The sequence below is a fragment of the Dama dama genome, chromosome 9 (assembly GCF_033118175.1).
Source record: "Dama dama isolate Ldn47 chromosome 9, ASM3311817v1, whole genome shotgun sequence".
Taxonomy (NCBI): Eukaryota; Metazoa; Chordata; class Mammalia; order Artiodactyla; family Cervidae; genus Dama; species Dama dama.
Window position 1 is genome coordinate 54319396 of NC_083689.1, and position 21210 is coordinate 54340605.

The 21210-nt window shown below is 39.2% G+C and overlaps 3 protein-coding genes across 5 annotated transcripts in view; all 3 read left to right on the plus strand.

The window, feature by feature from the left end:
- The window catches only part of LOC133062479 (protocadherin alpha-C2), a 192358-nt gene that overhangs the window by 15937 nt on the left and 155211 nt on the right, over window positions 1-21210 (plus strand). The gene's annotated exons all lie outside the window — the stretch shown is intronic.
- LOC133061530 (protocadherin alpha-5-like) lies at window positions 6964-10150 on the plus strand. Its single transcript, XM_061149515.1, has 2 exons — window positions 6964-9477; window positions 10094-10150. The coding sequence occupies exons 1-2, from the start codon at window positions 7087-7089 to the stop codon at window positions 10148-10150; spliced, it is 2448 nt and encodes an 815-aa protein (XP_061005498.1). The 5' UTR covers window positions 6964-7086.
- LOC133061531 (protocadherin alpha-6-like) lies at window positions 16147-21032 on the plus strand. The gene is made up of 2 exons (XM_061149516.1): window positions 16147-18567; window positions 20964-21032. The coding sequence occupies exons 1-2, from the start codon at window positions 16147-16149 to the stop codon at window positions 21030-21032; spliced, it is 2490 nt and encodes an 829-aa protein (XP_061005499.1).

Here is a 21210-nt window from a genome sequence, read left to right on the forward strand (position 1 = left end):
TCTCAAGAGTCTTCTCCAACACCACAGTTCAAAAGCATCAATTCTTTGGTGCTCAGCTTTCTCTATAGTCCAACTATCACATCCATACATGACTACTGGAAAAACCATAGCTTTGACTAGATGGACCTTTGTTGGCAGGGTAATGTCTTTGCTTTTTAATATGCTCTCCAGGTTGGTCATAGCTTTTCTTCCAAGGAGCAAGCATCTTTTAATTTCATGGCTGCAGTCACCATCTGCAGTGATTTTGGAGCACCCCAAAATAAAGTCTCTCACTGTTTCTATTGTTTCCCCATCTATTTGCCATGAAGTGATGGGACCAGATGCCATGATCTTTCTTAGTTTTCTGAATGTTGAGTTTTAAGCCAACTTTTTCACTCTCCTCTTTCACTTTCATCAGGAGGCTCTTGAGTTCCTCTTTGCTTTCTGCCATAAGGGTGGCGTCATCTGCGTGTCTGAGGTTATTGGTATTTCTCCTGGCAATCTTGATTCCAGCTTGTACTTCATCTAGCCTGGCATTTCACATGATGTACTCTGCATATGAGTTAAATGAGCAGGGTGACAATATACAACATTGACATACTCCTTTCCCAATTTGGAACGAGTCTGTTGTTCCATGTCCATTTCTAACTGTTGCTTCTTGACCTGCATACAGATTTCTCAGGAGGCAGGTAAGGTGGTCTGGTATTCTCATCTCCTTAAGAACTTTCCACATTTTGTTGTGACCCACACAATCAAAGGCTTTGGCATAGCCAATAAAGCAGAAATAGATGCTTTTCTGGAACTCTCTTGCTTTTTCGATGATCCAGCAGATGTTGGCAATTTGATCTCTGGTTCCTCTGCCTTTTCTATATCCAGCTTGAACATCTGGAAGTTCATGGTTCACGTACTGTTGAAGCCTGGCTTGAAGAATTTTGAGCATTACTTTGCTAGTATGGGAGATGAGTGCAATTGTATGGTAGTTTGAGCATTCTTTGGCATTGCCTTTCTTTGGGATTGGAATGGAAACTGACCTCTTCCAGTCCTGTGGCCACTGCTGAGTTTTCCAAATTTGCTGGCATATTGGGTGCAGCACTTTCACAGCATCATCTTTTAGGATTTGAAATAGCTCAACTGGAATTCCATCAGCTCCAGTAGCTTTGTTTGTAGTGATGCTTCCTAAGGCCCACTTGACTTTGCATTCCAGGATGTCTGGGTCTAGGTGAGTGATCACAGCATTGTGGTTATCTGGGTCATGAAGATCTTTTTTGTACAGTTCTTCTGTGTATTCTTGCCACCTCTTCTTAATATCTTCTGCTTCTGTTAGGTCCATACCATTTCTGTCCTTTATTGTCCCCACCTTTGTATGAGATGTTCCCTTGGTATCACTAATTGATAATGTCAGTCAATTGGTATCTTTAATTTATGTCAATTTCCCCAAATGCTTTTACCTGTTCACACTTTTGCTAGTTCTGTATGAGTTTCAGTTGCTCTTCATCATCTGGAAAGCTTGGCATTGTTAATTTACATTGTTGCCAGTTTGCTTGATGTGCTTATGTTTCCCAATTTGTAATTGAGGTTGAGCACATTTTTGTATTATTATTGGCCATTTTAATATTCCATTCTGTGCAATAACTGTTCAAATCTTCTGCCTATTTTCCTATTCTGTTATATTCTTCTACTGTTTTTAAAATTAATTTTTGGCTGTACTGGGTCTTCATTGGTGTACCTAGGGTTTCTCTAGGTTTGGTGAGGGGGGCTACTCTCTAGTTGCAGTGCATGGGCTTCTCATTGTACTGGCTTCTCTTGTTGGAGAGTACAAACCCTAGAGCACTAGGGCTTCAGTAGTTGCGGTGCATGGGCTTATTTGCTCTGTGGCATGTAGAATCTTCCCGGACCAGGGATCCAACTCACAACCCCTGCATTGGCAGGCAGACTCTCAACTCTGGACTACCAAGGAAGTTCCTTCTACTTCTTTTTGAAAAGTTTTATGTTCTGGACATGACCCCTTTCTTGATTTTCTGCATTGTTCCACACTGTGACTTGTCTTTTCATTCTTTTGTCATTTGGTGAATAGTAATTTTCATTTTAGTTAATTTATCATTTTTTTATCATTTAGTTCAATTTATCATTTTTTTTCTTCTTGATTCTATTCTCTGAAGATAATTTCTTGTGTCTTTTGTTTTCTTGTTTGCATTACATATGCAATCAATTTTAATTTTTTGTCTTTGCTGAGACCCAAGGATCAAGCTTAACTTTTGCCAAACATGTTCATCTGAGGCAAGACCATTAAAAAAAAATTTAGTTCCATAGTTGTTCCTTAAATAATCATAGTCTTTTTGCTTTTGTTTTTCTAATCAATTTGATTGTTTTTTCCATTAATGTCATGCTGTCTCTTTAATTTCAACCTAGATTTGTATATTAATTCCATAAAAACAACTTGGTGAGCTATTGATTTGGACCGCATTGTATCTATTGTGATAATATATAATTATCCTGATAATTTTGTCAGGATAATTAGCTATATTAGCCTGATAATTCTGTATTGAGTTCTGGGTATTGTACATGAAACCAGTTGATATCTTTACAATAATGAGACATTCACTTCATGAGCATGCTCTATTTATCTAAATAACCTACAATGGTTCTTAATATTTTATAATTTCCTGTGTAGACGTCCTATTCATCTTTTATAAGATTTATTCTTAGATAATTTCCATTTGTGATCATAATACATATCAGCTCTAAGTTTAAATTATTTTCTTTAATAATGGTACATATGAGGAAATTCCCTGGTGGTCTAGTGGTTAGGACTCTGTACTTTCCCTCCTGAGGGCCCAGATTAAATCCCTGGTTGGGGAACTAAAGAAGAAATTATTTTATATTTCTTTTAGTGGTGGTAAAGAATTCTCTAATATTTGGTATATGAGAAATATGCTTATTTTGCCAGCACTTCTGAAAAATAGTTTTGTTGAGTATCAAGTTCTGGGTTGTAACTTGTTTCCCCCCACCCTATTGCTTTTAAGATTACATTCCATAGTCTTTTGAGAAGATGGCTGTCAAGTTTATTGTTCAGGTAGTAAAACCTTTTTTTCCCTGTCTAGCTGGTTTGTAATATTTTTCTTTGTTTTTTATTTTCAAGGGCTTTATGCTCGGTTTTAGTTTTCTTTGGTTTTTATCTTGTTTGCAGTTTTTAAAGCTTCTTGAATATGTGGTTTGATGTCTTTCATCAGTATAGGGAAAATTCCAGCAGTCTGCCTTTGATGATTGCTTCTGCCTCATGTTTTTCTCTCTTTCTCTACTTTAAGTCAAGGAATAGGTGTGTTAAATCTTTTCACCATATCTCTTATATCTTTTATGCCCCCCTCTATTTTTTTCAGCATCATTTTTGCCATTACCTGATGGATATTTTATTCTGACAGTCTTCTACTTCAGCAAATTTCTCTTCTTATTAAGTCATCAGTTGAATCTAAACTTTGATTATTATTTTTTTTAGCTTTAGAATTATAATTTTCCTTTAAAATATAGATTATATTTTTCTGGTGAAATAACTTATTATGTATTTGTTTTGGTACCTTAATTACAGTTTATTTATGGTCTGTCACATCAGTGTAATAATCGGATCATCTGTTTGTGGGTTTTATTGTTCATTTTTTCTCGTGATTCTCTTTCTTGGTAAGCCTGATAATTTAGTATTGAATTCTGGGTATTGTACATGAGAAGCTGTAACTATTCTAGATATAGTTATATTACTCTAGAGATGGATACATAATTTATAAATACCTGATAGATAGGCATTTAGAAATTTATGGAAAAGTTTGAATTGAGGTAAATATATCTTTTCCTTTTTTATCTTCTACAGTGATGTCTGTCATTACAAATCTTCTGAACATTTTATTTTTATCTCTTCTACTGAACCCAAGGTCTATTTTGTAGTCTCATACAAAGTTAATAGAATAAGGATTTTGTACTTTATTTTAACCCTTTTTCTGTCCTCCTATCCTCTTTCCTTTGTTCATAAGAACCAAGCTTACTGAATTTATTTATTTATTTTTTGCTGTTTAGTTCCCCTCCTTCTTTCTTACCCTGGATATTTACTAATGCTTTAAGAATCTTGCATCTCATCATATTTCCACTCACTTGGCCTAGAATTTTAAAAGATATGCCCTCAGAGGTTGTAATTTCTTTCAATTTAATGACTGAATTGTGGCCTGGAGACACACACACAAAATTGAGGCCATATGAATATTATTATTAATGCATAGAATAGAACCAAAAGTGCTTGAATTTAGCTCATTGTCTCTTTCCACTTTTAAATGAGCTCATTTGGGAATAATGAAGGCAAGAGGATTGTGAGTAAAAACTATGCTTAATTTAGCTTCCTTATTCCCTCAGAGGTACTTTAAAATTACTCTCAGGTTTCCTCAGAATGTGTATATAACATAAATGTTTTAGCACAATATTTTGTTGGGAGGCTGAACCATTACAAAAGTAATGTAAAAATATGTACCATATGCATATTATGTGAGGTAATAGGATAAGTTATTTTTTACATATAATTAAACTTTTTGTTCATATTTGATGCAGGAGGATGAACTGTTTACAAACCTTTAAAAGATTGCTTCAATTTCACCTGTTACATCTCAGCAGTGTGGTAGACTTAGATAATTTTCTACACATAGGTGGGAAAATAGCTTATTAAAATTTTATTCTGGAGTTTTGCAGGAAATGAAAGTCATCTAGACTCCAATACAAAATTAAATTTTCTAGTGTACTGTCTTCCTGAATGTTCCTCAGTAAATTAAGTAGAGATACCTCAAAATACTATTTGGTTTCCTTAATCTAAATTCATTGTCAGGAAAGGAGTCTTAGTTCTGCCATGGGGCATACATAAGTATAACTGAAAATTTTCTAGAAACTATGTAGTAATAATCTATAATATTTAATTGAAAGAATGGATTGGAAAAAGATTTAAAGAATTTTCTCTACTTATAGATTTTATGGAATTACAACTAAAGAGTCTATACTTGTTGAAAAAATAACCTCCAAAACAAGAGTTGAGCAATGAAAGACAAATGCAAGGGATAATTTTAAAACTCTGTAATCTAAAAGATATGAAGACAGTTCAAAAGCCAAGAGTCTTATTTTCTCCTGTATATATTTATGTGAAAAAATTACAAGCTGAAAGAAGCATATGATACTATTGATGGCATTTTCTCCATTGAGTGTATTTTTTAAAGTTTTAAATATTTACTGAAAATATTCTGTAAAATACTATGCATGCATTGTTAATATCACACTATCAGTTGGATACTTAATATTTACCTTTCTCAAGAGTAAATTTTTTATTGTAGTTGTGTAGATCCACATCAATCATGGTTCCATAATAGAAGGTGAATCAACATTAACTTATGATATTTTCAACTCAGATATTATAATTTTTTCTTATTATATATTAAAATACTTTAAATTATCCTTATAAGTGACTATTAGATAAATAGCTCTGAAATTTGATTACTGTTTAGCATTTTTTTTTTTAGCATTTTTAGTGTTTGGATGTTCTGAATGCTAATAAATCTTTCAAAAACTAAAGGAAATGATAAATATACTCTTAAAGATTGTATCAGAAACAAATTCCGTAACATTATCTGATGTCCTTACATTACTGTTTTGAATTCTGAGAGGCAAGTTAATTTAAATTGACTTTGTATTTTCTAGTAATCTTATTTCTTTCCAAGCTAGTTTTTATAGTACCACTTTTCCATGTTTGCTTTATACATGGACACAAAATACATCTAATTCCACATATGACTTATACCAACATTAAAAAATGTGTTTGGAGCTTATGCTTTACATGTGAAGCATTAAGTAATAGAATTATTGATTTCCTGGCCCCTCTTATATTCACAAGACAAGATAATTTTGTAATATTTAAGGAATTCTATGGAGTATATACTTAAGTAGAATGTTAAATTTTTTTAAGAGGAAAAGTTGGTTTATTTTATATTGGCCCTATTTATTAAGTGAAGTCCAAGTCTGTATAGCAAATAAAATGGAGCAGTGGAATGAGATGAAATTAACAGAGTTAACCTGTTAATAATGTGATTTCTTTCCATGTTTTAATTTTTACTGGAACTCAAATATTTTATATAATAATATATCTCACAAACAACATTAGGATTTTGATTTGCTACATAAAAGAAAATATATGTGCTTTCACAATTTATATCAATTGTGATTTATCAGTTATAGCAACTTGAAATGCTTGTCTGTATGCTGTGCTGTGCTAGATGTATTAAGTTGCAAATAGTGTCATGTCCACATTACAGTTTTTGAGTTAACACTAAAAGTAAGTAGGTAATATAGAGAAAAAGGAAATCAATAAATTTTCAGCAATTTGAAAATCAGACTTCCAAATGAACTCAGACACGAATTCTATTCAAGTAGCTTGTTACTTTGAAAATAACATCAACAAAAGCCAATATTAAATATTGCAAATAGGAATATAAGCTTGTTTTGTGAGTGATATAAAGACTAGTGTACAAACATCCCATTAAAATAGTAGAGAAGAAAATCGGTAATTTTAGCAAGTAATATGTAAATACGGAAAGATATAAAAAATCTAAAACTTTTAAAGTCCATTAGGAACTATACAAACTCTAAATATACAGAATAGGCCAATACAAATCATGCTAGTAAAGATTGGGTGTCATAACTTGAGTAGTATTGATTCTGCAGTATTTTAATTAAACTTGATACATTTTCTTAAAAATTTAATTATGTATTTGATTAGCGACAAGGAATATAATGAGTCGTTGAAATTGGGAAATATTTAACGAATGTAAGGTAAATAAAACATAACAAAGTAAAATAACTCCCTTTTCGTCCACATGATGGCGCTGGAAACCGCAAGTTCAGTTTCTTTTTTTAACAACAAAGGAATACAGCGAGTTTATTTTCCTGAGAAAGGAGAAAAAGCCACTCCATTTTTTCACTCTGCTGCTGAAGCATAAAAGGTGAGCAAATACGAAATTGTATAAAATTGGGAATTAAATATCCAAGAGCTACATGGTAGTGCAATAGGTATTTGAAAGTTGATACAAATTTGCGATGGTATATTCTCAGAGAAAAAGTCGAGGATCTCAGCGCCTGCTGCTATCGCTTCTGCTCCTCGTAGCCTGGGAGTCGGGGATCGGCCAGGTCCACTACTCGGTCTCCGAGGAGGCCAAACACGGCACCTTCGTGGGCCGCATTGCCCAGGATCTGGGACTGGAGCTGGCAGAGCTGGTGCCTCGCCTGTTCCGGATTGCATCCAAAGGTCGCAGAGACCTTCTGGAGGTAAATTTGCAGAATGGCATTTTGTTTGTGAATTCTCGGATCGACCGGGAGGATCTGTGCGGGCGGAGAGCGGAATGCAGCATCCACCTGGAGGTGATCGTGGACCGGCCGCTGCAGGTGTTCCATGTGGAGGTGGAGGTGAAGGACATTAATGACAACCCTCCAAGGTTCTTGCGACAAGAACAAACATTGTTTATACTAGAGTCAAGAAGAGCGGATTCCCGGTTTCCGCTAGAGGGCGCGTCTGATATGGATATCGGAAGAAACGCAGAATTGAGGTACAAGTTACAAGCAAATGAGTATTTTGACTTGGATGTTAAAACAAACGAAGAGGAAACAAACTTTTTAGAGCTAGTTTTGAAGAAACCAGTAGATAGGGAAGAAACGCAAGAACATCGTTTATTGCTGATTGCAATTGATGGAGGAAAACCTGAATTAACAGGTACAGTTCAGTTATTGATCAGTGTTTTGGATGCGAATGATAATGCTCCAGAATTTGATAAATCAATTTATAATGTCAGATTATTGGAAAATGCACCGAATGGGACACTAGTTATTAAACTGAACGCCTCAGATGCAGATGAGGGCATTAATAAGGAAATAGTATATCTCTTTAACAATCTTGTTCTTGACAATCTAAAATCTAAATTTGCGATCAATTCTAATAGTGGGGAAATAACAGTTACAGGAAAACTGGATTATGAAGACTGTAATTTATATGAAATTAATATTGATGCTGTTGATAAAAGTGCATTCCCATTAACTGGACACTGCAAAGTAATAGTGAAACTGCTGGATGAAAATGATAATATCCCAGAGATGGTCATAACCTCACTATCTCTGCCTGTGCAAGAGGACGCTCCAATGGGCACCGTCATTGCCCTGATCAGTCTATCAGATCTCGACTCTGGTGCCAATGGACAGGTGACCTGCTCTGTGACGCCTGATGTTCCTTTTAAGCTGGTGTCCACCTTCAAAAATTACTATTCATTGGTGCTGGACAGCGACTTGGATCGTGAGCGCTTGGCGAACTATGATGTGGTGCTGACTGCGAGAGATGGGGGTTCACCTGCCTTGTCCACCACGACCAGCGTGTCCGTGGAGGTGGCCGACGTGAACGACAACGCGCCCGCATTCCCGCAGCCCGAGTACACGGTGTTCGTCAAGGAGAACAACCCGCCCGGCTGCCACATCTTCACCGTGTCGGCGCGAGACGCGGACGCACAGGAGAACGCGCTGGTGTCCTACTCGCTGGTGGAGCGGCGGGTGGGCGAGCGCGCGCTGTCGAGCTACGTGTCGGTGCACGCGGAGAGCGGCAAGGTGTACGCGCTGCAGCCGCTGGACCACGAGGAGCTGGAGCTGCTGCAGTTCCAGGTGAGCGCGCGCGACGCGGGCGTGCCGCCGCTGGGCAGCAACGTGACGCTGCAGGTGTTCGTGCTGGACGAGAACGACAACGCGCCTGCGCTGCTGCCGCCCGGGCCAGGCGGAGGACCCAGCGCGGTGAGCCAGGTGGTGTCGAGGTCCGTGGACGCGGGCCACGTGGTGGCGAAGGTGCGCGCGGTGGACGCGGACTCGGGCTACAACGCGTGGCTGTCGTACGAGCTGCAGCCGGCGGCGGGTGGCGCGCGCAGCCCGTTCCGCGTGGGGCTGTACACCGGCGAGATCAGCACGACGCGCGCCCTGGACGAGGCGGACGCGCCGCGCCAGCGCCTGCTGGTGCTGGTGAAGGACCACGGCGAGCCGGCGCTGACGGCCACGGCCACCGTGCTGCTGTCGCTGGAGGACAGCGGCCAGGCGCCCAAGGCCTCTTCGCGGGCGTTGTCTGGTGCAGCTGGCGCAGAGACGGCGTTAGTGGATGTGAACGTGTATCTGATCGTCGCCATCTGCGCGGTGTCCAGCCTGTTGGTGCTCACGCTGCTGCTGTACACGGCGCTGCGGTGCTCGGCGCCGCCCAGCGAGGGCGCGTGCGGGCCGGTGAAGCCCAGGCTGGTGTGCTCCAGCGCGGTGGGGAGCTGGTCTTACTCACAGGAGAGGCGACAGAGGGTGTGCTCTGGGGAGGGGCCGCCCAAGACCGACCTCATGGCCTTCAGTCCTAGCCTGCCTCCGGGTCCCATCTCTGTGGACACAGTGAGTCTCAAAAACTTTATAGAATTTTTTCGTTATGTGCTACTGCTACTAAGTCGCTTCCGTCGTGTCCGACTCTGTGCGACACCATAGACGGCAGCCCACCAGGCTCCCCCGTCCCTGCGATTCTCCAGGCAAGAGTACTGGAGTGGGTTGCCATTGCCCTCTCCAGATTTTCGTTATGTATTTAATATTATTTAATATCCTTTATCTTCTCTTTAAATTTTTAAAGTATGGCTTTCTAAGTATTGTATCCTTTTAGATATAAATTCTCATGGTACTAATTAATTTCTCTATACTTACAGTTATGCTTAAAATTTACTTTGTTGAAGACAACTGCTTTGCACTATAGTGTTATTTCAGTAACAATGCCCTTTTTATGAGCTTTAAAGGCTTGAGTTAATGAAGTGGGTTTCAGTTCACCATAGAAAATGTTTCCAGAAGTAAATTTTCAGTGAACATTTCAATTTTCAAATTTTAGTAAGTGTTATAGGAAGATACTTGTAAGGTACATTCTTGGTGTTATCATTTATTGTTAAAGTCCAGTATTGTGACTATACAGAAATATTGTAACACATCATGTCAACTTGCCTTTTTTCCCCTCCACTGACTATCCATTATTTGATTTTGTTTGTTTGTTTTTGTTTGTTTGCAGTGGGTCTTCTTTGCTGCCCTTGGGCTCTCTCTAGTTTCTGAGAGTGTTACCCTCTAGTTGTGGTGCGCGGGCTTCTCATTGCTATGGCTTCTCTTGTTATGGAGCATGGGCTTTAGGGTGCACGGGCCTTAGTAGTTACGACTAGAGAGCTGTTTAGCTTGGGTTCAGTAATCATGGCCCACAGGCTTGCTCCAGGGCATGTGGGATCTTCCCCATCCAGGGATTGAACCTGTGTCCTCTCCATCGGCAGGTGGGTTCTTAACCACTAGACCACCAGGGAAGCCCCTATTTGAGTATTTTTGTTATACATATTGAATTAATTTTTCCAGTAATATTTGTGCATTGAATGACTCTTTCAAGTCTTGTTTAAATGTTAGCCTTGGCATACTTGTGGTGAGTTTGATCCTTATAATTTGAAAATTTTAGCTCTAGTGGCTTAATTTTATTCATTTTTTATTATAAAATATATTTCATGATTTAAAATGTTTTAAAATGTGTCCATTCCACCTCCAACATCAAGCCACTTAATCAGTTCAGTTCAGTTCAGTCTCTCAGTCGTGTCTGACTCTGCGACCCCATGGACTAGAGCATGCCAGGCCTCCCTGTCTATCACCAGCTCCCAGAGTCCACTCAAACTCATGTCCATTGAATCAGTGATGCCATCCAACCATCTCATCCTCTGTCTTCCCCTTCTCCGCCTATCTTCAGTCTTTCCCAGCATCAGGGTCTTTTCCAATGAGTCAGTTCTTCACATCAAGTGGTCAAAGTATTGGAGTTTCAGCTTCAACATCAGTCCTTCCAAAGAACACCCAGGACTGATCTCCTTTAGGATGGACTGGTTGAATTTCCTTGCAGTCCAAGGGACTCTCAAGAGTCTCCTCCAACACCACAGTTCAAAAGCATCAATTCTTCAGCCCTCAGCTTTATAGTCCAACTCTCACATCCATACATGACTACTGGAAAAACCATAGCTTTGGCTAGATTGACCTTTGTTGGCAAAGTAATGTTTCTGCTTTTTAATATGCTGTCTTGGTTGGTCATAGTTTTTCTTCCAAGGAGCAAGTCTCTTTTCATTTCACGGCTGTATTTACCATCTGTGGTGATTTTGGAGCCCCCCAAAATAAAGTCTCTTATTGTTTCCATCGTTTACGTATCACATACTGTTGAAGCCTGGCTTGGAGAATTTTGCATATTACTTTGCTAGTGTGTGAGATGAGTGCAATTGTGCAGTAGTTTGAACATTTTTTGGCATTGCCTTTCTTTGGGATTGGAATGAAAACTGACCTTTTCCAATCCTTTGGCCAGTGCTGAGTTTTCCAAATTTGCTGGTATATTGAGTGCAGCACTTTCATAGCATCATCTTTTAGGATATGAAATAGCTCAAATGAAATTTCATCACCTCCATTAGCTTTGTTCCTAGTGATGCTTCCCAAGACCCACTTGACTTCACATTCCCGGATGTCTGGCTCTAGTCTAGTGATCTCACCAGCGTGGTTATCTGGGTCATGAAGATCTTTTTTGTATAGTTCTGCATATTCTTGCCACCTCTTTTTAATATCTTTTTCTTCTGTTAGGTCCATACCATTTCTGTCCTTTATTGTGTCCATCTTTGCATGAAATGTTCCCTTGGTATCTCTTTTTCTTGAAGAGATCTCTAGTCTTTCCCTTTCTATTGTTTTCCTCTATTTCTTTGCATTGATCATTGAGGAAGGCTTTCCTATCTCTCCTTGCTGTTCTTTGGAACTCTGCATTCAGCTGCTTATATCATTCCTTTTCTCGTTTGCCTTTAGCTTCTCTTCTTTTCTCAGCTGTTTTTAAGGCCTCCTCAGACAATCATTTTTCCATTTTGCATTTCTTTTGCTTCAGAATGGTCTTGATCACTGCCTCCTGTACAATATCATGAACCTCCATCCATAGTTCTTCAGGCACTCTATCAGATCTAATCCCTTGAATCTATATGTCACTTCTACTGTATAATCATAAGGGATTTGAGTTAGGTCATACCTGAATGGTCTAGTGGTTTTCCTTACTTTCTTCAATTTAAGTCTGAATTTTGCAATAAGGAGTTCATGATCTGAGCCACAGTCAGCCCCTGGCCTTGTTTTTGCTGACTGCGTAGAGCTTCTCCATCTTTGGCTGCAAAGCATATAATCAATCTGATTTCAGTATTGACCATCTGGTGATGTCCATGAGTAGAGTCTTCTCTTGTGTTGTTGGAAGAGGGTGTTTGCTATGACCAGTGCGTTCTCTTGGAAAAACTCTTTTGTTAGCCTTTGCCATTCTTCATTTTGTACTCCAAGGCCAGATTTGCCTGTTACTCTAGGTATCTCTTGACCTCCTACTTTTGCATTCCAGTCCCCTATGATGAAAAGGGCATCTTTTCTGGGTGTTAATTCTAGAAGGTCTTGTAGGTCTTCATACAACCGATCAACTTCAGCTTCTTCAGCATTACTGATTGGAACATAGACTTGGATTACTGTGATATTGAATAGCTTGTCTTGGAAATGAACAGAGATCATTTGGTCATTTTTGAAGTTGCACCCAAGTATTGTATTTCTGATTCTTTTGTTGACTATGAGGGCTACTCCATTTCTTCTAAGGGATTCTTGCCCACAGTAGTAGATATAATGGTCATCTGAGTTAAATTCAACCATTCCAGTCCATTTTAGTTCACTGATTCCTAAAATGTCAGTGTTCACTCTTGCCATTTCCTGTTTGATCACTTCCAATTTACCTTGATTCATGGACCTAACATTCCAGGTTCCTATGCAATATTGTACTTTACAGGATCGGACTTTACTTCCATCACCAGTCACAGCCACCACTGGGCATTGTTTTTGCTTTGGCTCCATCTCTTCCTTCTTTCTGGAGTTATTTCTCTACTCTTCTCCAGTAGCATTTTGGGCACCTACCAACCTGGGAAGTTCATCTTTGAGTGTCATATCTTTTTGCCTTTTCATACTGTTCATGGGGTTCTCAAGGCAAGAATACTGAAGTGGTTTGCCGTTCCCTTCTCCAGTGGACCACGTTTTATCAGAACTCTCCATCATATACCTGCTGAAATATTTCAAATGTTCTAATTTCTTGGTTATTCTCCTAGAGAATTTTTTATATACAAGTAAACTGTCTTCTCCTACTTTAAAACACAATGTTTATATTGATTTTCCTTTCCTCCTTCATTTGATATAATTTGTCTATTATTTAAGGAGATTTTTTCATTCTTTTTTCTAGTCCATGTTGTCCCATTTTGCAGCTGTATCATAATTCCCAACACCAATGTTAAGTGGAGCAATGATTAATTCTTCTCTTATTTTTTCTTTTTCAATTCACAAATTATTATATTGGTGAGAAGTAATGGTGAATTCTCACAGCTGGGAAAATCTTAACTTTTTTTAGTTAGAAGACATTTGTTTTTATTGTTGCCTTTTGTTTTTAGATTAAAAAATACTGTATGATATAATGAAAAATACTGTATGATGAGTTTATTGTTTACTAATACAATTTTTTTACAACAAAGCCATACATTTTATCTGCTATAGGTGATAATGCTCTTCATATCAAATACAGAGAACTATTTTTCTACACTTTTTGAAAAAACAGTATGGGCTTAGGCAGTAATAAATATTTCACATTTCATATGACAAAATGCCAATTTCCCTTTTTATTGCCTTTTCTATTTCTATATATTCTCACATATATTTAATTCTTAAATATATTTATAACATATTACTTAAACATTTCTAATATCTCATTACTTTGGGGAAGTCCTATAAACAGAGAAGGCATTCTCACCATTGTGTGAATTTGTAGTTACCAGTTGTCAGCTTTTTAAAAATCAAGTTAATTCAGTTTTGAAATATAAACTCTTTGATTTATAACTAAAATTTTTCTTTGCTGGGGAGGAAGCTGTTAATAAACTTTTTTCTGTACATAATATTTTTCCTTGACTAGATGAACTATTGAGTTAATAACTGAACAAAAATATAAGATGTTTCTTATGAAGAGACCAGTATTTCCCTTTTCCAAATTAATTTATTTTGCATATATGATTGTATAATTTTCTACCTGGAGCCAATAAATAGAATTATTGCAACTCTTCCAATTAATCAGATTATATTAGCAATCTTCTGGAAATTGCTAGGAACTTCAATAGAAAGAGAAACTTGATATTTTAACTATGTTAGAAGTTGATATTCAAAGAGACTCTTCATTTAGGGCAGCAATTTATGAAATACATTAACCACTATAGAAAACTTTCAACTAACAAGACTATACGGCAATATAGATTTTGTCAAGGCTTATCTTCCTGTAAGCAAAGGAATCTTTTGCTTGGGGGGCTTAGTTTTGGTTAGCAAATGAACTCTTTAGTTACTAAAAATAATTGTAATAGAAAGTCAGTGATAAGGACTACTACTTATTGGATAAATGTTAGATATAGGATATGTTATGTAATTTATGTAAGGTGTTCTCATGTTGGGGATACTTTGTATTACAGTTGTCTGTGAGGATTATACAAGTACATCAGGATTCTGGAGAAGGGTGAGTGTTGGTGTGTGTTTAATTGAAAAATCTTTTTATGACTTTCATTGTATCATTTAGAGAAAGAGTTTAATTATCTACAGTTGATGACAGTAAGGATGAATTCATGGTAAAATTGACATTTTGACATGACTTTCATATGAGTGGAGCATTTTTTACAGGTAAAGGTGGAGATAATTTTTAAAAATTGAACAAAGATTGTATTGAGGAAGAAGGCAAGTAAGTGATCTATGTTGTCTGCAAAATAGAGATAATATTGTAAAATAGTTAAAAATAACACCAGAAATGTGGCTTGTGATCACATCTCAGGTCACAGAGAAATGATTCTAACATCTTGGAATTTATTTGTTTAGTGCAATCCAATAAAAGCTGTACCCATGAAGATAAATATGGTGGTATGTGAAAAGACACATGGGCTATAGGCCAACTTTGAATAGGACAAGTAGGGGACATGGAGTAATAAAAAAAAATCCCTAGAGGTGACGTGTAAAATGTTAATGCCATTAAATAAAAGGTGAATTGAAGGGTTTGAATTTGGAGAGTATTAATAATTTATCTTTATAACCTTTAAATTGTAATAAAATTATTTTCTGGGAGTTATCAGCATGTATAGGTAAAAATGATTATCACAACCATTGAAAAGAGGAAGGAAGATGTGAATTGGGGAATACCTTCAATAAAAGTCTTGTTTGAAATGTTGGAAGTGGATAAGAGCACTTTAATGAAAGCATGTATGAGCTTGAAGTAGAAAGAATAGGATAAGGTCATTAAAGAACAATAGGTAGAAATTCCACAAGATTTTGTAGTGATGGAGATGTATGCAAAGGAAAATGTTTTGAGGGGGAGACCTAATTGAAGCTGTAGAGAAATTAAGAAATGCTGTAAAGATTATGTTCCCAAATTTTCAACCTCCATTATTAAATAAAGGAAACATTATTAGGAACAGTTGATGTTCATTTAACAAAGGAAGAATGAACTTTGATCATCTATAAGGTCTTTAAAATTTGAGTAAAATTTGTTAATTTAAAATCACACTCTTTTATCAGAGCAAAATATAATAGCATATCTTGTGACAGAAATATATGCACATGTTTCTTCTCTACACAAAATATGGAGGATAATTTGAACTTCTAATTCCCACTTAAACTTTGTAAACTGGTTGATACAGTTTTTACATTACTAGAAGAAAACTTATTTCACTGTGAATATTCTGAACCCTTACTCTAAACTAATAAGACAGATGAGATATTTACAAACATGAGGAGATATACTATAAAAGTAAGGTAAAAGACATATATATATATGTATAATATATATAGCATGAATTCATTTCTTACCCTTTGGAGCCGCATGATGTCGCTGTCTACCATGAATACACAAGCTGTTATTCAAGTCCATTCCTCCATTTATTGCATCCTTCCAAGAGTGCTGAATGATGGCAGTCGCAGAAGAACTGAATTAACAGACTCGGGATCATACAATATTTCGTCTTAATGCCTAGACAAGATTTCCTGATGGAAATAAACCAGCAAGTATTTGAAATGGTTATTACACTTGAAGGTCGACTGAGATCCTGGTGTTTGCTGCTCTCGCTTCTGCTTCTTGCAGCCTGGGAAGCAGGGAGCGGCCAGGTCCACTATTCGGTCCCGGAGGAGGCCAAACACGGCACCTTCGTGGGCCGCATTGCCCAGGACCTGGGACTGGAGTTGGCGGAGTTGGTGCCCCGCCTGTTCCGGGTGGCGTCCAAAGGCCGCGGGGACCTTCTGGAAGTAAATCTGCAGAATGGCATTTTGTTCGTGAATTCTCGGATCGACCGGGAGGAGCTGTGCGGGCGGAGCGCGGAGTGCAGCATCCACCTGGAGGTGATCGTGGACCGGCCGCTGCAGGTGTTCCATGTGGAGGTGGAGGTGAAGGACATTAACGACAACCCGCCTGTGTTCCCGGTAAAGGAACAAAGAGTGTTGATTTCCGAATCTAGGCTGCCAGATTCTTTGTTTCCACTAGAGGGCGCATCGGATGCAGATGTGGGGTCAAATTCTATCTTAACCTACAGACTCACTTCCAACGAAAATTTCGCGCTGGATGTGAAAACAAACAGCGATGACAGTACACAAATTGGGCTCGTGTTAAGGAAATCCTTGGACAGAGAGGAAGTGCCCGAACATAACTTACTCCTCATGGCCACTGACCAAGGCAAACCTGAGCTCACTGGCACTGTTCAGCTGCTGATCACCGTACTGGATGTGAATGACAATGCTCCCAGTTTTGGACAATCTGAATATGAAGTAAAAATATTTGAAAACTCAGATAACGGAACAATAGTTATCCGAGTGAATGCTTCTGATAGGGATGAAGGAGCGAACGGGGAGATATCATATTCTTTTAATAGTCTTGTTCCAGCCACTATTAGTAACCAGTTTAGAATAGATGCGAATACTGGAGAAATAGTTATTCAAGGGAACTTAGATTTTGAAAATATGAATTTATACAAAATCCGTATTGAAGCGACGGACAAAGGCCACCCTCCCATGGCTGGTCATTGCACTGTTTTAGTGAAAGTCTTGGATAAAAATGATAATGTCCCTCAGATTGCATTGACTTCCTTATCCTTGCCCGTCAGAGAGGATGCTCAATTCGGTACTGTCATAGCCCTAATTAGCGTGTCCGATCTCGACTCAGGTCCCAATGGGCAGGTGACCTGCTCTCTGACGCCCTATGTTCCCTTCAAGCTGGTGTCCACCTTCAAGAATTACTATTCACTCGTGTTGGACAGCGTCTTGGATCGCGAGAGCGTGGCGAACTATGAGGTGATGGTGACCGCGAGGGACCAGGGCTCGCCTTCGCTGTCGGTCACCGCCAGCGTGTCCGTGGAGGTGGCCGACGTGAACGACAATGCGCCCGCGTTCCCGCAGCCCGAGTACACGGTGTTCGTCAAGGAGAACAACCCGCCCGGCTGCCACATCTTCACCGTGTCGGCGCGAGACGCGGACGCGCAGGAGAACGCGCTGGTGTCCTACTCGCTGGTGGAGCGGCGGGTGGGCGAGCGCGCGCTGTCGAGCTACGTGTCGGTGCACGCGGAGAGCGGCAAGGTGTACGCGCTGCAGCCGCTGGACCACGAGGAGCTGGAGCTGCTGCAGTTCCAGGTGAGCGCGCGCGACGCGGGCGTGCCGCCCCTGGGCAGCAACGTGACGCTGCAGGTGTTCGTGCTGGACGAGAACGACAACGCGCCTGCGCTGCTGCCGCCCGGGCCAGGCGGAGGACCCAGCGCGGTGAGCCAGGTGGTGTCGAGGTCCGTGGACGCGGGCCACGTGGTGGCGAAGGTGCGCGCGGTGGACGCGGACTCGGGCTACAACGCGTGGCTGTCGTACGAGCTGCAGCCGGCGGCGGGTGGCGCGCGCAGCCCGTTCCGCGTGGGGCTGTACACGGGCGAGATCAGCACGACGCGCGCCCTGGACGAGGCGGACGCGCCGCGCCAGCGCCTGCTGGTGCTGGTGAAGGACCACGGCGAGCCGGCGCTGACGGCCACGGCCACCGTGCTGCTGTCGCTGGAGGACAGCGGCCAGGCGCCCAAGGCCTCTTCGCGGGCGTTGTCTGGTGCAGCTGGCGCAGAGACGGCGTTAGTGGATGTGAACGTGTATCTGATCGTCGCCATCTGCGCGGTGTCCAGCCTGTTGGTGCTCACGCTGCTGCTGTACACGGCGCTGCGGTGCTCGGCGCCGCCCAGCGAGGGCGCGTGCGGGCCGGTGAAGCCCAGGCTGGTGTGCTCCAGCGCGGTGGGGAGCTGGTCTTACTCGCAGGAGAGGCGGCAGAGGGTGTGCTCTGGGGAGGGGCCGCCCAAGACCGACCTCATGGCCTTCAGCCCCAGCCTACCAGCCTGTCCAGTAGTGGCAGATATGGGCGAGCATCAGGATTTAAAGGATGATGGTCTTTCCAAAGTAAGTCTGAATTTTCGTCATTACCAGTTGATTTTTTTTAATGTTTTCATTATTTTCCTTGGGTTTATATTTAAACTTTCCTATTTCAACAAATTGAGTAATTTTACATTATATACATCTTTTTTCTTCATTAATTATTATAATATCTTTGGTTTTTTAAACTTGAGTAGAGTGGAATCAGACATTATTAAAACATCATTCTACACGTCAAGATTTTTGTCTCAAAACTCAAAATTTCCTTAGATAGCCAATTGTGATACATTTTAAAAATGCATTGGTAGTATTTTTCCTTATTAATTTTGTAGACCTTGATAACTTTGCATTTGAACTTCAGGAGAGTTATTTCACACTCATTTTAATTGATATATTATTTCAACATCACTTTATTATAGTTTTATCCTTCAGCTTCCTTCTTCCTTCCTTTCCTTCTTCTCTCTCTCTCTTTTCTTTGATGCTTCTGCTTAGCCAACACTTTTGATTATCCACTTTGTTTAATGACTGTCTTCATCATAAATCTATATTCCTTTTTGGGCCTGGTGATTCCAAGAGTCCAAGAATCTGTAGTGCTTATTTACTGTTGTCCTTTTAAATGATTTAGAGACAAAGTACATAATAATAGTTATCCCAATAACTAATATTCTTCTTTTCAAAAATTATTTATTTATTGCTTTGCTGGATCTTCATTACTGTGTGGGTTTTTCTCTAGTTTTGGGGAGCAAGGGCTACTCTCTAGCTGTGGAGCATGGGCTTCTCATTGTAAAGGCTTCTCTTGTTGCAGATCACAGGTTCTAGAGCTGGTGGGCTCAGTATTTGCAGCTCCTGGACTCTAGTGCCCAGGCTCAATAGTTGTGGTTCATGGGCTTAGTTGCTCTGGGCATGTGGGATCTTCCTGGATCAGGGATTGAACCCATGTCTCCTGCATTAGCAGGCAGATTCTTTACCTCTGAGCCTCCAGTGAGGCCCAGAATACTTCTGATTGGGATAAAAAAGTGAATGGGGAAAGTTCACACTCTTTCAACTACCATGTGACACCCATGTTATTGCTTAGCTTATCAGGGATCCAAATATTTGACAATAATTCAATAGAATGTGGACTTTGACCAAGTAAATTCATGTAACACGTGTATTGAGTTCTCAGACACTGAAAGCCCCATATTTATGTTTGACTTTTATTTGATGGGCTCCTTTTCATAGAGAGTTTATTGCTTCTAATTTAATGCTTTCATTATTTATTCTGTTTTATGATTTAAAGTATTCACCATTTCTCTACATGCAAGAAACAGATAGTAGTGTTAATTTTTGTAAGTTTAGAAAATGATGCTGTGTCAAGAATCATTGAGTTAACAAGACCCAGCCCCTGGCTTCAAGAAGTTGGTAGAAAAATAAAGATATCTGTCATACATAAATATGATCATCATAGAAGGCTGAATATTATAACAGGTACAAGAAATGTAAATCACTGTGAGTGGATTGAACAGAAATAACTGCCTATTTTTCTATTTGAAGAAACCCTTCAAGAGGTATGATATTTTTAGTGGTTTGTAAATGGAAAAGTTTCATTTGAGAGAATACTGAGTACAATAGGTATTCTTGGGAACAGAGGAACTTAAAGAAATGAGTACATACAAAAGCCCAAATGTACCTGGACACAGAGAATAGTCTGTTTTGGTTAAAACATATGGTTCTCATAGGAAAGTGTATGTGATCAAGCAGGAAAAGTAATGTGAGAAAAATTTCTTGGGTAATTTGAGTACTTCACTAAGAAATTTTGACTCACCTCTCATTATTTGAAAGGTATAAAAAATGTGAATCAATAGGAATAAAAGGTGTTTTTCACTAAGATGACTGCCAGGATTAAGAGAAGGATAAAGGAGTTGTGACAAGACGAGAGAATAAGAAGCTATTGCAATAATTCAGGACAGCAACAATATTTAAAACCCATTTAGGCACATGTAAAACTTGGAGAGCATTAGAATACAGATGTTAACTATTTTATTTGCATTGGGAACATAGGAGTGAAATATTTAAAAAAAAACCTCACTCTGTTAAGTAGAAGTAAAAAAGATAAAACACCCCAAGCTTGATTAAAGTCTGCTTTCTTAAGAAAAGAATGTGGATTATTTCCTCATATTCCTTGCTCCCCCAAACAAACAACCTTTCCAAGTTTTTCTTCCATTAGATTCTTGAGATCCTGGGTCCCTAAAGAGACCAGGAATTTTCTCAAAAGAAACAGAAGAAAACTGAATTTTCTGAACTGTGAACTAAGGATTTTAAATTTTAGTATTGCTAACATAATTCAATTTGTCACTAATTTTTTATCCTATTTTTAAAAGTTTTGTAAAGAACATATTTTCAAGGCATGAGGAAGCCACAATTATGATCATATTAAATTTTAGGCACATAAATCTCCTAATAAAGCCTTAAGCAAGCATGAGAAATATGGTCCTACACTTGAAGAAAAATAAAGAAAAATTCAGAAGTTGAAATAAAACCTCGTGTCCTAATAATACAAAGTTGATTTTTTAATTCGTACTTACTATTTGGGCCACATGATGTCGCTCTTTACTGTGAAATTCTCTCAGTTGAGGACAGAATTAAGTCACATTGGAAAGAGTCTCCACTCTGTTTTAATATTCGGAAGTT

Excerpts from the sequence above, each read along its gene's own strand:
- LOC133061530 (XM_061149515.1), top strand. The coding sequence starts at position 7,087 with ATGGTATATTCTCAGAGAAAAAGTCGAGGATCTCAGCGCCTGCTGCTA. Across the intron at positions 9,478-10,093 it reads TTATAGAATTTTTTCGTTAT|TGGGTCTTCTTTGCTGCCCT; the intron begins GTGCTACTGCTA and ends GTTTGTTTGCAG.
- LOC133061531 (XM_061149516.1), top strand. The coding sequence starts at position 16,147 with ATGGAAATAAACCAGCAAGTATTTGAAATGGTTATTACACTTGAAGGT. Across the intron at positions 18,568-20,963 it reads AGGATGATGGTCTTTCCAAA|GCACATAAATCTCCTAATAA; the intron begins GTAAGTCTGAAT and ends ATTAAATTTTAG.